The sequence below is a fragment of the Sinocyclocheilus grahami genome, unplaced genomic scaffold (genome assembly GCF_001515645.1).
Source record: "Sinocyclocheilus grahami isolate Dianchi unplaced genomic scaffold, SAMN03320097.WGS_v1.1 scaffold776.1, whole genome shotgun sequence".
NCBI lineage: Eukaryota > Metazoa > Chordata > Actinopteri > Cypriniformes > Cyprinidae > Sinocyclocheilus > Sinocyclocheilus grahami.
The window spans coordinates 10037-26003 of record NW_015505955.1 but is presented as its reverse complement, the minus strand read 5'-3'; the positions used below and the strand labels follow the sequence as shown (position 1 = coordinate 26003).

Below are 15967 nucleotides of genomic sequence, written 5' to 3'. Positions count from 1 at the left end.
GTAAATATCTACAGCGGATCTAAATATTTATAATTAATTATAACTAGTTATGATTAATTATTCATATTTCCCATGAGCTGATTCGTTACACTAATCATATAAGAGACTGAAGACTAAAAATATTTTTTTCTATCCTAATAACAATAAAAGTTTCATGTGACATGTCCAAAGATTACATTTTTCTGTGAGTAGACAGCTAACAGCTGGATTCACGCTTACATTACAAGGTCAGTCTCCTTGACATGTTGACTTAAAGAAGAACATACAGAACATATAAGGCACATCCTGACTTTAGTCTGTTGCAGAATGAAGTGAGATTTAAAAGGACAGTTGATCCAAAAATAAAAATTCCATCATCATTTACTCACCGTCACATCATTTAAAAACTGTGTGCATTTATTTCTTATATGATAAGACAGTATTTTAAGAAATTTACTTTTGTACTACTTTTGTGTACTTTGTACTTTTTTTGGTCCATACAATGAAAGTCAGTGGTCACCAAATGATTTGGTTGCATAGATCTTTTGTTTTACATTTAAATAAAAAAATGGTGTAGAATTGGTGTAAATCGGTGTAAAAAATTTAACAATTTTCATGACTTAAGTAGTATTTTCTTGTACTCTAATAATCTTCTAATGATGATCTTTACAGTGTACATGGAAAAAAATAAAGTTGTAATAACAGAAATGACATATAATGACAGAATTCTCTTCAGTTGACAGCCCTAATATTTATATGATATATTTTCCAAATCCATTAGTATGCTTGTTAGATGGATCAGCAATATCCATCTGTTCCGTTTTCTTACTTTGCACATGGTAATATTGTGGGGAAATAGCTGTCCATTTTCATCTGTAATGGCACTAACTATTAACGTCAGCACCTATTTCAGAGGCGTTCTGTCTCTATTATAGGCCACTGCTGTGAGCCGTGTGTTTAGATGCTAATACAATGAAGCGTTAAGCCTCGAGTATCTTCTTTGTCTGCTTTTCAGCCAGAAACGTCGACTCGAGCTTCAACACCAACCAAAGCTGACATCACAATTCCCATTAACCACACACATCGCTCGCTTGCCTTTTGGTTGAATCGGCTCGAGGCAATCGTTTTGGACACACTATGAATGCATGGTCTGTGTTGTTTGTCTGCGCTTACAGGTGGAATGAGAAAGCCATCAAATTGAGCGTCAGTATCCATTAGATCATCAATACAGATGCATGCCATTTATTGTGTGTAATGAGGCAGAGTCTAAACTTTGGTTGTTAAAGTAAATCCACCAATATGAATGACTTTACAGCAGCAGCGTTACTAGGAGAGAGTTGGGACAAAACAACCGTGAAGAAGTCCTGAATGACTTTCATTATCATTTGGTCATTGACATGAAAAGGAGACATGAAACGAGGGCCTTTTTTGAAAAATAATAACAAAGGCTTATACAGAAAGCCAACACAAATGCATCCAGCTATGCTCAAGTAATTTTGTTTGAAGAGTTCAGCTTGAAGATAGATATGATTTCTAAAGCAATTCTTTGCCATCATGTGCTTAGACAGATGCATTCTGACGCAGGCTATTCTGCTGTAATATAGAGCCACCGCAGAGCCCGACCAAGCACGGCTCTTTCTGCCATTACTCAGTCTGCTTTTCTCTGAGAGACTGTCTAAAAGAGATGCTTTATTTTGTAATGGAACAAGATGGACTAGCTACCCGCTGCTCTACAGCAAATGAGCCTAAACTAAACTGAAATCTCCTCTTCAGAGAAAGTTGCTTGGTACATTTAAGTATATTTTTAGTTCAACAATAAACTCTAAAACTTAGTGAGTAGCTATCTTTCAAGATTTACAACTGATTTCAATACAGGATCAATGCAATACTCAAGATACATAAAAATTCAGTACGTGACATATACCCTTACAATAAAAAGCCACTAAAGTGTACTTAAAGAGAGACACTTTCATGACTGTTTCTTAAAACACTTAAGTACACTTTGTAAGAATGTTAAATTAAAGTATGTTATAAATCTTTGTTTTAATAATAAAACATAACAATGATAAAATCCTGTTTTAAAGTATACACTATTTTAATGTAACTAAATGCATATAAAGTACCAGATTTTAACCATAGTGTGTTTTTAAAGTTAATACATAAAATACATATATTTTACAATGTACTAAATTGCAACTTTATCATTACAAATCTGTAATTAAAACATATTTAAATACATGACTTACAAGTTTCAATAGAAATGACACTGGAGTATATTTTAGTTGATCATAAATGCTTGTCAGTCAGCAATACTCTTTAAGCATATTTATATGCCTATTTAAGCACATATTTATATATTTTACACTTTTTATAGTCAATAGAATTATGAAAGTGCACATAAAGCTTTATGAATCAGGTTTTGCTTAATTATATTTTTTATTTATATTATTAATTTAACTGCAGTTAACATGCAATTAAATGTCTTTTTCTGTCAATATGGGGTGCTGTGTGTACATTAATGAGGAAAAAAAATTAACTTAAATGATTTTAGCAAATGGCTGCAATATAACAAAGAGTGAAAAATTTAAGGGGGTCTGAATACTTTCCGTACCCACTGTATATGTATATATATGTGTGTGTGTGTGTGTGACCCTGGAGCACAAAAACAGTCATAAGTCGCTGGGGTATATTTGTAGCAATAGCCAAAAATACATTGTATGGGTCAAAATTATCAAATTTTCTTTTAATGCCAAAAAGCATTAGGATATTAAGCAAAGATCATGTTCCATGAAAATTTTTTTTAATTTCCTACAAACGTTAAAGGCGATTTTCTCAATATATATATATATTTTTTTGCACCCTCAGATTCCAGATTTTCAAATTTAATCGTGATAATACAATTATAATAAAATTAATACAAGTTTTTGTTTACATAATATATGAGTGTGTACTGTGTATATTTATTATGTATATACAAACACATGCATGTATATATTTAAGAAAAATATGTTGTTTATATAATATAAAATATAAATATATAAATATATAAATATATAAATGTATATATATGTAAATATTTTCAAAATATATACTGTATGTGTGTGTATTAATATATACAAAATAAATAAACACAGTACACATACATATATTATGTAAACAATAGTGCTGTCAAACGATTAATCACGATTAATCGCATCCAAAATAAAATAAAAATTTTTGTTTACATAATATTTATATGTGTGTACTGTGTATATTTATTATGTATATTTTGTGGTCCAGGGTCACACACACACACACACACATATATATACAGTATATATAAATATATATATATTAGTGCTGTCAAACGATTAATCACGATTAATCGCATCCAAAATAAAATAAAAATTTTTGTTTACATAATATTTGCGTGTATACTGTGTATATTTATTATGTATATATAAATACACACACATACAGTATATATTTTTAAAATTTTTCCATGTATACATTTATATTAATATAATTTATATTATATTTAAATATTTAAAATGTATAAACATAACATATTTTTCTGAAATATATACATGCATGTGTGTAATAAATATACACAGTACCCACACATTTATTATGTAAACAAAAACTTTTATTTTGGATGCGATTAATCGCGATTAATCGCTTGGCAGCACTAATATATACGTACAGGTATTGCACAATGCTGTTGCGATTAATTTTGGATTGTATGCTTTAGCTCACCATTATACAAAATGCTAAATAAGCAGTCACACCTAAGTAAACCATTAGCAATTTAAAGAATGTTGAGTCACTGTAGTTTTATCTTCCAGCTCTTTATTTTAGACTTGTCCTGTGACATTAATTAAAGAATATAATGTTTAAAGTGATATTTTGTTACCCCGAATGAAACCGTATTGATTTATTAGAGCAGATAATTAGCCTTACAATTGGCCCCACAGTTACAGCCAATCCCCTGATAACCGAAAGACCGCCAGCACTATTTCCCCATCCAGCTCTACATACTGGTGAACATGCTTTAATTAAAGAGTTTGCTCTCTTGGTGCCTCTTCAAGTGTGACAATATGATTTATGTGCTCCTCACTGTAAAATCCTGATAAGCAATTATGAAGGAAAAGGTTATTTTGTGTACGTTCTGAGCTGATACAATTGTTGAAATCGTGTCGAGTCGGGGAGCGGATGAATGAGGTGTACTTTACTATCAGCGATCTCTTTGTCTGTGATCAAATACATTATCAGCTTGTCTTTGCGCCGCAGATAGTCTCTTGTAGCTCATCTATCATTTAAGATAGGACGTGTGAAGCTGGTGACACCCCGTTTAATGAAGTCGCCACTAACAAGACGAGGTCAGCACTTTCAAGCTTCACCTGCAGATACAGGAAGCTCCTGAGATTTACCTGGGATAAAATTAAGACACGCTTTTCCTCTGCAGCTTTAAATGGAGATGCAAGAAGTTTAGTTAGAGCTAAACAAAACAAACAAGCATGCTTAAGAATGATAAGTACATTGCAGAAAAAAAAAATCCTACAGAAATGTGAGCTCATAAATATTGGATGCTGTGCATCTTCCTGTTATGAATAATCATAAAGTACGCTGGTGCAGGATTAGTTGGCATAATTTTTCTACATTTAGTTCATTAATTAAAGTCATGAAATGCTGATAGTGGATATTTGCCTGTATTGTTTTGATGAAAAATAATGAATTACGGGCAGAAAGCCTCGCATCTGTAATCATCCGTGTGCACCGCTTCGTCTTCAAAGCTATGAAGTGAAAATGGGATTTAAGAAGAGAAAAAAATGTATGAGACACAATATCACTAATTGCTTAGTCTTTTAACGAAGCTTCCCACATCATAAGTGTTTGCTAAAAAAATGATTAATTATTAACTGAATATGAGGTTTAGACTCATCAACCAGATCTACAAAAGAAAAAAAGACTTGGCAAATGAGTGTTATTACAAATATGAAACTTTCTTTTTCAAAAGGCATTTATACAAATGTAATTTAAAAATGCTGAGCATATATACATATATATATATATACAAACAGCATAAAAAAGTATATGCATTGTTTTCCGACACTTATAACATTTAATGTTTTATAGTTTAAATTTATATTAAATGCAATTAGCTAAACTGAACTGAAAGGAATGTTTTTGACCCACTTTAGTACACTGTAAAATATTATTGTGATTTTAACAGTAAAAGACTGTAAAAATGCTACAGTAAAAACGTCTCTAGGTTACGTATGTAACCATGGGTCCCCGAGGGAACGAGACGCTGCGTCGAGTCGCTTTGGGAACGCCCTTGCGTGACCGCGTTCTGAACCACGTGTCAAATCCGTCCAATGGAGCAGCGAGACGTCACGAGCAGGGTGACGTAAGCACCAGAAAGCATAAAAGCACATACGGCCGGGGGCAAACCAGCTTCGATGAAGTAGCGCCTGCAGGGATGCAGGGAGTATGGCAAAGAGACGCAGCGTCTCGTTCCCTCTCGAGACTGTGGGGCTGTAATACGGGATGAGTACGGTTTCTCCCACGATCTTGGCACTCAGCATGGAGATCGGGAAAAACGGAAGGCCCCCGTCGTGAAGGCTGTGATCTGGATTCAGAACATGCTCGTCTAATTATTTTTAGGACGAGCGTCCTGTTTCTAGGCTGGCCAAACGATATTTTATTTTTCGTGAGAAGAGAGGGCGCGAGAGAGAGAGCCGCGGATCTAGCAGGTGAGGACCGAGAAAAGGACGAGCCCGTCTCGGATCCCTCCGCTAAATCCACCCGCGATCCCCACGACAACAGTCTGCGCTGTGCCTCGGCAACAGCGGGACCGCTGCCAGCGGGATCGCGAGCCTGGCCGCTGTCATCAAACGCAGCCAGGCGAGAGCGGAGCATGCGCAGCGAGAGCTCGCAGTGATGACAATCAGCTGCTCGAAAGCTGACCGTGCATGCTCTGCTCCTAAACAAACGACACACACATCGTGTGTATCCCCTGCCGCCAGATATCGTGGGCAGGGAGAAACACAGCGTTTGTAATGCCGTTCGCTCGCCATAGACTTTCTCATTGTTTTATATATATGAGTGCTTGTGCGGACAGACAACAGTAAATAGACAGACACATACACAGAGCGCTACTGAAGAGCAGAAGCTGGTTTGCGCCCGGCCGGATGTGCTTTTATGCTTTCTGGTGCTTACGTCACCCTGCTCGTGACATCTCGCTGCTCCATTGGACGGATTTGACACGTGCTTCAGAACGCGGTCACGCAAGGGCGTTCCCAAAGCGACTCGACGCAGCTCGAGTTCCTGAAGGGGAACCTGTTAACTGGTTAACAGTAAGTTTCAATACTATATACGGTGAATAAATGTAATTACATTTCATGTAATTTTACAGTAAAATACTGTTAAAAATACGGTTTTTGGAAGTGAAAAAGAAAAAGTCGTTGTATAATTTACAGTGAAAAACCGTAAATTGACACTCCCAGAATTCCCTGCATGACACTTCATATTTGATGTTTTTTTTGTTGAAAAAACATTCCTTCTTAGTTTTTTTCTTATCAGTTGTGTACATTAGGGTGTACATATTACATCTAATGTTGTTAAATTAATGTTTATTGCATTATTTCAGTATCATGTGTGTCACCATGATGGGGTTTAATGTTTGTGTGAATGACACTGTGCACCTTCTATATATAAGCATTGCTCTCCTCAGCTCGTAGAAAAGCTGTTTGTGATGAGCTATGGTTATCAGTGCATTACAATTGTTCAAAACAGATATTAACACTTCAATATATTGGATTATTAACATTATATCAGTTAATTAAATACGGTATTTTATTGTGAATTTAAGTTAAGTCTGTAAAACCTAAAATGTTGCTACCATATTTTTTCCACAGCTGCCGGTATTTTACCGTAAATGTCACAGAATTTTTTTTTACAGTGTAGGAATTACAGTAATTTTATAATTACTTCTATTGTCTTTGAAATATGTTTAACATGTAAAGGCACATATGGTAAACTAAAATTCCTATTTAAACTGGTATGCCATTTATTTAAATATATTTGTAATTACATATTTGTAATTGCAACTAAGCACTGAGAACTGTCATGAAACATCCTCCTGTTTACAGCTCTGTAGTCTTTTCTGACTGAGATATCTAAGAGAATGATCACTATATAGGTACTTAAGAGAAAAGGTCAGGCCTCTAAATACAGTGTCAATTCTCAGGCCATCCACACAACCTACAGGGGCTGGCTCCGTCTGTCTTCTTTCAGTTTACATTTATTGTTCTGTCTACTTTCAGCTATCTTAATATAGGATAAACAATAATAATTTGAAATTAAAACTGATTTTAATAACTGGTAATTTTGTTGTCAGTTTCCTTCCCTTTTTGCTATGCACCACAAAAATGCTCAGTCACCCATTCATTTTATGCATCATATTCAAAATAAGCACACATTTGACTTTTTGTAATTTCCTTCTAACTAGTTTCAAAGCTTACAAGCTAAACTTTCACCATAAAACGTGAAATACATGCCGGCTTAAAGGAATAGTTCACCCAAATCTACACTCAGGCCATCCAAGATGTAGATATAGAGTCTAGAAGTTTCTTCCTCAGATTTGGATAAATGTAGCATTGCATCACTTACTCACCCATGGATCCTCTGCAGTGAATGGGTGCCGTCAGAATGAGAGTCCAAACAGCTGATAAAAACATCACAATTATTCACAGATACTCCACGCGAGTCTTGTGAAGCAAAAGAAACAAATGCACCATTAAGATGTTTTATCTTTAAACCATCACTTCTGGCCAAAATATAGAGTCCATAATACATAATATTGCTTCCTCCAGTGAAAAAGTCCTCTCACATCAAAATCCACCCATGTATTTGGTTTCGACTGTTTTCGCTTCAAAACAGTGCTTGATCTGTGAATATTTCTCTCCTGATTCAGACAATATGAGTTTTCTCACCAGAGATAAGCAATATTATAGAGGACTCATATTTTAGTTGGAATCAACAATTTGAAGTTATAAATGAATTTATTATGGAATTGTTTCTTTCAAGAAAGTAATTTGTCTTCTTACAAGATGTTAAGATGTGTGGATTACTTGTGGATTATTGTGAGGTTTTTATCAGCTGTTTGGACTCTGATTCTGACGGCACCCATTCACTGCAGAGGATCCAATGGTGAGCAAGTGATGTTTGTGTGATGTCATTTTTGGTTGAACTATTCCTTTAACTTGGCCAGGAATAGTTGTTCATATAGAACTCAAGGTAATTCTACATAAGATATACAGTATGTTGCATATTATATAGTCAATAAACACTTTATATGAATAAATGAATAATAAATGAATACATTTATCTCTCTCATACACACATCATTAATTGCTCCACTCTTTTGTTTCTTCATTAGACAGCTGATGCAGAAGCAGCTCTGCTGCAAGACTGAGTCCGAGATTCATTGCAAAAAGCAATTAAGTGTCTATTGGTAAGTATGTCACGTGAACAAAGACTGTCAAATTCGCCCTTGTTTTCATGGCTATAGTACTCAAGCAGGTTAATAAGCTTATGTTTCCAGCTGAACATGTCATTGCATGTGCTCTGCTGATAATGGTTACCTTGCGTCTTGCGAACACACAGGTGAGTTCTGGCACACATTAACACACTGTCAAATATTCACAGGCCACGAGGAGATACTGGGACTGAACGAGCTCTGCTGCTTTCATATGGGAAGTTTGGCACATGCTTGCTGTATTGTTCACTTGTTATGGCTTGAGCCAAAACACATTTGTCACCGGCATAATACATTTAAATAAAAGCAATGCATTAAAATTTAAATCAACATTACAGCAAACCCTTTGGAGTCTTAAATTCAAAACTTGACATGTCTTGGCTGAACTGCAACCTTGTAACCTGAGGCACAAGTCGAGTTTTGATCGTGACTTGAGATTTGACTGACTTAAATAAATAACAAAAATAACATCTTGGATCCAAGTTTCAACAGTATATGTGCTGAATCAGAGCCACCGACTTACAGAAATTCCCTGCACTGGGATCAGACCCGACATAATCATGCAAAAAACAAAATATGAAGCAAGTAGTGGTGGCATGAACTCAGATCACAGACTTTTAAAGCAACAGCAAACAGAACATTATCATGATGTCCTGCATCTTAATTAGGACATTTAAAAAATCATATAAAACCTTGATGTGCAGTTCAGTTTGAGTATCTGTAGCCACAAAGGTGCCTATATTCACAACAAATACGTGCCAGCTGTTCAACACTCAAACTCTGGGAACACAAGCACTAAACCAGAGTCATAACCTTCTGCTTTTATCCAGCTCTCAAGAGATGGAGGGTAAAACAGAGATGAAGCACATTCTGAAGTTTGAGAGTTCAGAGATATTTGAAGAGCACTGCACTTTTATTTGACTTCTGCTGTCTGCAGGAGAACAAATCTCAATTGAAGGGCTGCCAATCAAGATTGTGAGGCGAGGTGTGTGTCCAAATGTGCTGGTATTGTGCTTCGATTATATATAAGCACTCCTATTTTTCATTATTTTATGAAAGCAGTATTTAGCTAAATTAATAAATGAATGAATGAATACATTTCAATAATGTACTGTAATTTTTTAATAAAAGTCTGTGTGCAACCATGTTGGTGTTTTGTTTTGAGTACTGAGTATTTAGCTAAATTTAGCAAAATAAAAAAAATAAACAAAATTACAAACATTGCAAATATATATTTTTAAATAAAGAAATAATGTGTGCAAACAAGTAAGTGTTTTGCTAGTATACAGTAACAGAGGGAATAAACACTCCTGTTTTCCATCATTATATGAAAGTAGTATTTTGTAAAATAAATAAATGAATCAATCTTTTTTTATTAATAAATAAATGAAAAATATATGTTTTGCTAGTCTTTGATTACTGTGTGGAATAAATAAATAAATAAATAAATAAATAACATATGCATGCACTCACGCACAATTCAGCAAAATATTTAGAAACATTAATTTTTTTAATATTTTTTGTTAAATAAATAAATGAAATGTCTAGGTGTTTTGCAACCCTGTTGGTGTTTTGCTTGTTTTTGATTACTGTGTGGGCTAAATAAATAAACAAAAACAAATAAATATTTAAAAATGAACAAATCAATACATACAAAAAAAAACATTAATTCATTTTTTAAACCTGACAGATTATTATCACAGATCCTTGTCCCTCTGAAAATAATTTCATCCACAGACCTCTGTTACAAGCCTTTAAATCTCTAACAAAGACATGTCAAAGACAAAGGCCACAAGTGAGAGCACCGCACTGCCGCGGCTGCAATGTTCTCTGTGTTAATGTTTGGCGCCGTTGTTAATTTGACACAGGATCTTTATGAGTCCCTGAGTCACTCTCGTGAAGTGTGTGTGTGTGTGTGTGTGTGCGCGCGCGCACCTGTGTGAGCACAGGTCAACCGGACAGCATTTATCTTCACCGACACACTGATTAGATGCGACCTCTTGTCGTCTGTGCTATTGTTTCACAGCACTAATAGCCTTAATGTTCAAATGAGCCCTGATCTTGGCTCAGTGACACCTGTGAGCTCATAACTGAGATCATTTACTGAGACTAGCTGTCTGTGATTGGGGTCAATGCAAATATCATCTATGTCACAGAGGCAAGGAAGTTCGTCTTTCAGACTAAGCAAAGAAAAAGATGTTGGCATTTAGAATGGCATTAGATAGACAGTGTGATATAATCCTAAAATGCTAAAGTGTTTGACATTTCATAAACGAAAAGAAACACTTTGGTAATACGATCCATTGTTCAGCTGACATCCTATTTGCTCTAATACTGACAATAAATGAGCCATTGAAATGAACCCACAGAGACACGGAAAAATACAACCTGGAAAATGAAGCATTTTAAAAGCAAACTGGGTTTGGATTGCAGGGCGTACAATTGTTGGACGGAGTCTGCTTTGCAGAGGTGCATTTAATCAGCAGAACAAGAGAGAGTAATGATCTCTGGCCTCTGATCTGATGTCTGAAGACTCCCATTGTAATGGAACAGCAAGATATCATAGTGTGAAGGATGACTCTGTAAATCTCTATACGTCTACATTCATCTGGATGCATTTGAAAATAGCGTTTTCGTTTCGAAACAACCCAAAGTGTTTTTAAGCATTCTCCAAAAGTTGCATGTCCATGCCGAAAAGCACTAAAAACTTACTTCAAATGCATAAAACATAATAAAAGTTCACTGGGATGATACAGAGAGAGCAGACGTAATAAAGTAACAAATGCTATTCTTTTTCAATCTTAATCAATAATCAAAAATAAACACACATAAACAAATAAAACATTACAAAACAAACAAGCAAGCGTGTGCATGCAACTCTGCACGTGTTTTACTTAGTGGCTATTTATCAATATATTTAACAATATACATTTTTAAATAAAAAATGAAATAAAAAATCTAAAACAATTTTACAAAATAATTTTTCTTAAAGAAAAAAAAGAAATGTGTGCATGCAACTGTGCAGGTGCTTTCCTGAGTGGGTACTTTTGAAAAAAATAAAATAAATAAATAAATAACAAACATTTTAAAATAAATAAAATATTTCAATATTTTGTAAAAATATTTGAAATATTTCAATAAAAATATAAAATGTTATTTATTTCAAAATAAAACATTTCACTATTTTTTTCTTACATGAATACACGTGTGTGCAACCATGATGTTGCTAGTCTTTGATTTCTGTTTTTCATCATTGTATGACTGCATTATTTTGTAAAATAGATTTTAGAAAGTTTCTAAGCTTTTTCCAAAAAGATTCTTGTCCACCGAAATGTCAGAAAGTGCTACGAACTTACTGCATATGCGTAAAATGTCATAAACGGTCAGTGACATGATACTGAGAGACCAGAAGTAATAAAGGTCTCATGCTATTCTTCTGGCAAGATCATTTTAATAGCAAAATATCTCAACACTGGTTCATCCAGGCTGCACTCAATCGCCATTACATCTTAAATCTCATATTTTGATGCCATCCAGTGATGACTGTAAATTTTCTGCCAGTCCTCTATGAAGATTTTCAGATTGTGCACATTTGAATTTCCTGTTTTGATGAAGTTTATGCTCAGTTTTTCTCCTTCAGTGAGCAGGTTTGCATTGCTATCCAAAGAGACAACCTCTCTCTCTTGTCATAAGCGCACCAGATTTGAATGTACGAGATGCTGATGTATGAGAAAGCTATAAGCTATCCTATTCAGTGTTTTATGGGAAAGAGCATGTAGTAAATGATGACTGGATGCACACACAAAAAAAATAGCTTTATGTTTCAGTCAAAAATTGCTAGTAAATTTCACAATTAACCAGTAACAATATGTGTAACCTTTGAAGTAAAAAAAAACAAAAAACAAAAAACTACAATACTACAATAATGAATCACTTGTTGTATTCCACATTTGTAAGTTGCTTTGCATTGAAGTGTCTGCTAAATGATATGCATTATAAATGTGTTCAACTACTGGATGACTGCACTGAAAATTAATATTATTGAAAAATAGTAAGCATGAGAATTGCTGAGCAGGTCAATTAGACATGTCGGTGTCTGTTTTATTTTTATTATTATTATGGTTTAATGATTATTCAGTAACACTTTACAATAAGACCCGATCAACATTAACCAACGAGCAATTCGTTACAGTATTTATGAATCTTTGTTAACATTAGTCAATAAAAATGGTACTGTTCATTTTTAGTTAATGTTAGCTCAAGTCTAATGTATTAATAAATGCAAAAATGTACATGAACTAAAATGAATGCATGCTTTAGACGTATTTTTATTGTTAGTTCATCGTATCTAATAGAGCTCACTAATGTTAACAAATGAAACCTTATTGCAAAGTGTCACAGATTATTCCATTAATCTGCCATTTCTTTTGCTTTAAGCTTATAGTTCAAATCTAATGCATGTACATTTGGATTTTAAAAGACACACGACTCTTGACAGCTTCACATAAACACTTACAAATTGTCTCCAAAGCTATCTTTCTACTGCATCCACAATCCTTTCATCTGTCTTTCCTTGTGCATCCATATATTCCCACTCATTTAAAACGTCTGAACAATTACTTAATTGGATATTTGTCATTCTGACAGGACATCAGAAAACATCTGCGCTGCACAAACTCTCGAACCGAAGCCCGTCTCTCTCTCTCTCTCTCTCTTACCCTCAGAGAAGCTGATAAGCCCCAGCAGATGAAGCAGCTTGAGCGAAGCGCACACAATCAACACGATGCCGAACGTCTGCAGACCCTCCGTTTCCCACATGGTGCTCACGGCGACCCCCTGCTCCTGCTCCTGCTCATGCCACCTGCCTGACTCTCCTGACCCCGCGCCAAACTCCTCCTCGCTCCGGTTTGCTCCCGCCGCCGGCGCACACCGGCCGGGCAGCCCGAGGCACCCACGTGGCGCTGCGCTCCAGTTCCGCTGCAAATCCAGCCTGGGAGGCTGAGCTTCACCACTCGGGGTCCGAGTCTCCCCACACAGAAGAGAGCGCACACAATCAACACGATGCCGAACGTCTGCAGACCCTCCGTTTCCCACATGGTGCTCACGGCGACCCCCTGCTCCTGCTCCTGCTCATGCCACCTGCCTGACTCTCCTGACCCCGCGCCAAACTCCTCCTCGCTCCGGTTTGCTCCCGCCGCCGGCACACACCGGCCGGGCAGCCCGAGGCACCCACGTGGCGCTGCGCTCCAGTTCCGCTGCAAATCCAGCCTGGGAGGCTGAGCTTCACCACTCGGGGTCCGAGTCTCCCCACACAGAAGAGTCAGAGGTACGAGTGTAAGTTTGCAATGTGAGGGTTCAGTGAGGGGAGGAGGGTGCAGAGACAAAGAGACACAGAGAGAGAGATGAGGGGAGGGAGGGAAAGGAAATGAGGAGAGCGGTGTGAAATTATAAAGGAAAAGTGTGAAGAAAAAGTAATATTCAGTCGCTTTCTCTTCCTGCCCTCACTTCCTTCGCTTAAAACCAGTTCAATCTAATTCACACCTAATTTACACCACTGATACAGACCAGCATGTCACTTGACCTGTACATCAGCATAACATGCTGTTTAAACCAGAGCAAAAATCAATGCATAATGAACTCATCCTTTAAACGCTTCGACTGTGCATTTATTTGCACGATGTCTATACTCTAAGGAAACCTCCAGCATCGATTACACGATTGAAGAGGAAAGTCAATAAACTGTTAAAGTGCACTCGCTTAAAGGTGGGGGAAGCGATTTTTCAAAAAACACTTTAGAAAACTGATTCGGGCCGAATAACAAAACAAACTTGTAGCCAATCAGCAGTAAGGGGCGTGTCTACTCATGATGTGGAGGAGAGAGCGTTCAGTGCACGGGACGGACATTAGCCGAGCGACAGAAAGATAGAGATGGCGGATAAAAAACAAAATAGAGATAATTAACAAAAGAAGGCTTAAGGCAATAAGGCAAGAAGTAGGACCCGTGTATATTTGTTTGTTTCTTCTCGATCGGTGAGTAACACCGTGTCTGCGCCGCAACAGCTAAAGTCTGTCTAGTACACTGGACGCGACAAAGCGACCGTTGAAAATCATTTGAAATTTGTGTCACTACGTCATGAATAGAACGCAGCAGCAGTTTTCTGTTGGGGATTTGTCGTGTCGTGCCGCGCCGCATCCAGTGTAGACCATATATATGTATATGTATATGTATGGTGTAGACAGCATCACTGATTATAATGAGTTCTATAGTATTCTATAGCGTCCGGTGTAGACACTGTGTAACATTGGTTTTGTTTTGTTTCACAGAACTAATCGTAGCCTGGGTTGCGTACGTATGTGTGGGGCGGAGCTATCAAAATAGGGGCGAAACCCTTTTGGGGTAGGGGCGTGTTTGCTTTGGTAATTTGAAATATCAACATTAGCTACCAGAAATCGCTTACCCCACCTTTAATGGGACAATTCACATTACAATTCTGCAATTATTTATTCACCCTCACAGATCCACATTGCTATTATTGTTTTCACTATGCTGCTTTTTTTCCATACACGTTTAGTAACCACAGGCTATAAAAACTCCATAAAAGTGGTCCGTTATGACTCACAAGCACTATTTCAATTCCTTCGGAAGTCATCGTTTTTCATAGTTTTGTGTGAGAAACTTTCTGAATTTTAAATCAATATTCACTCATTCAATACAAATCATTCATACTATCTTGTAAAAGTACATTTAATTTTATTGAATGTGCACTTCAATCTTAAAAGTTTTTAAAAAAATATATATTTAATCTGCAACTATACTTGCAGATTATATAATATTAAGGAAATAAAGCAGTTGTCTAACACATTTTTTAATTATTCAATTATTCAATACACTTAAAGTTATTTAAAATATACTATGTTGCAACTTTGTCATTTCAAATGTGTAATTACAAATATGTACATGTCACAAATTTCAGTAAAAATTATATCAAAGAACATTTTAATGATCTTAAATGCTTGTTGGCAGGACACTTAACACTATTTCGAAAAAAGTGGGGGCAATTATGAAATTACATATACGAATGTACTTAAATCCTACTTAAGTGGGTCAAAAAAAATGAGGATACATTTCTGCTAATATGTAGCTTTTAATATAAATGAAAAATATAATACAATTTCATTTGCAATTAACATGCAAATATACTGTATATATATATTCTTTTTAAAAGAAGTGTACTTTCACAATTACAAAAACATCCGCATGAAGGTATGGAATAAGGGTTAAAAAATAATGAAAATGTTTACTTATTTTTAAATTTTCAACTTTCCTTTTGCAACCAAAAGTAAACTAAACATAATTTAGTGCAAAACTCTTCATAGCTTAGAACTACTACTTTTGAGCAGTCGTTCAAAGAGAGTGGTCTGTATTTACTACAGCACATTCTAGCATCCTAAAAGCCACTATCAATG

At 35.8% G+C, this 15967-nt stretch overlaps 1 protein-coding gene across 1 annotated transcript in view; it reads right to left on the bottom strand.

Moving 5' to 3' along the window:
• Window positions 1-13443, bottom strand: part of kcnip4a (potassium voltage-gated channel interacting protein 4a) — a 40039-nt gene extending 26596 nt beyond the window's left edge. Inside the window, exon 1 of the mRNA XM_016245961.1 lies at window positions 13219-13443. Within this exon, the coding sequence (XP_016101447.1) occupies window positions 13219-13318 (100 nt within the window). The 5' untranslated portion in view covers window positions 13319-13443. The remainder of the gene's footprint in view (window positions 1-13218) is intronic.
• Window positions 13444-15967: the final 2524 nt, after the last annotated feature.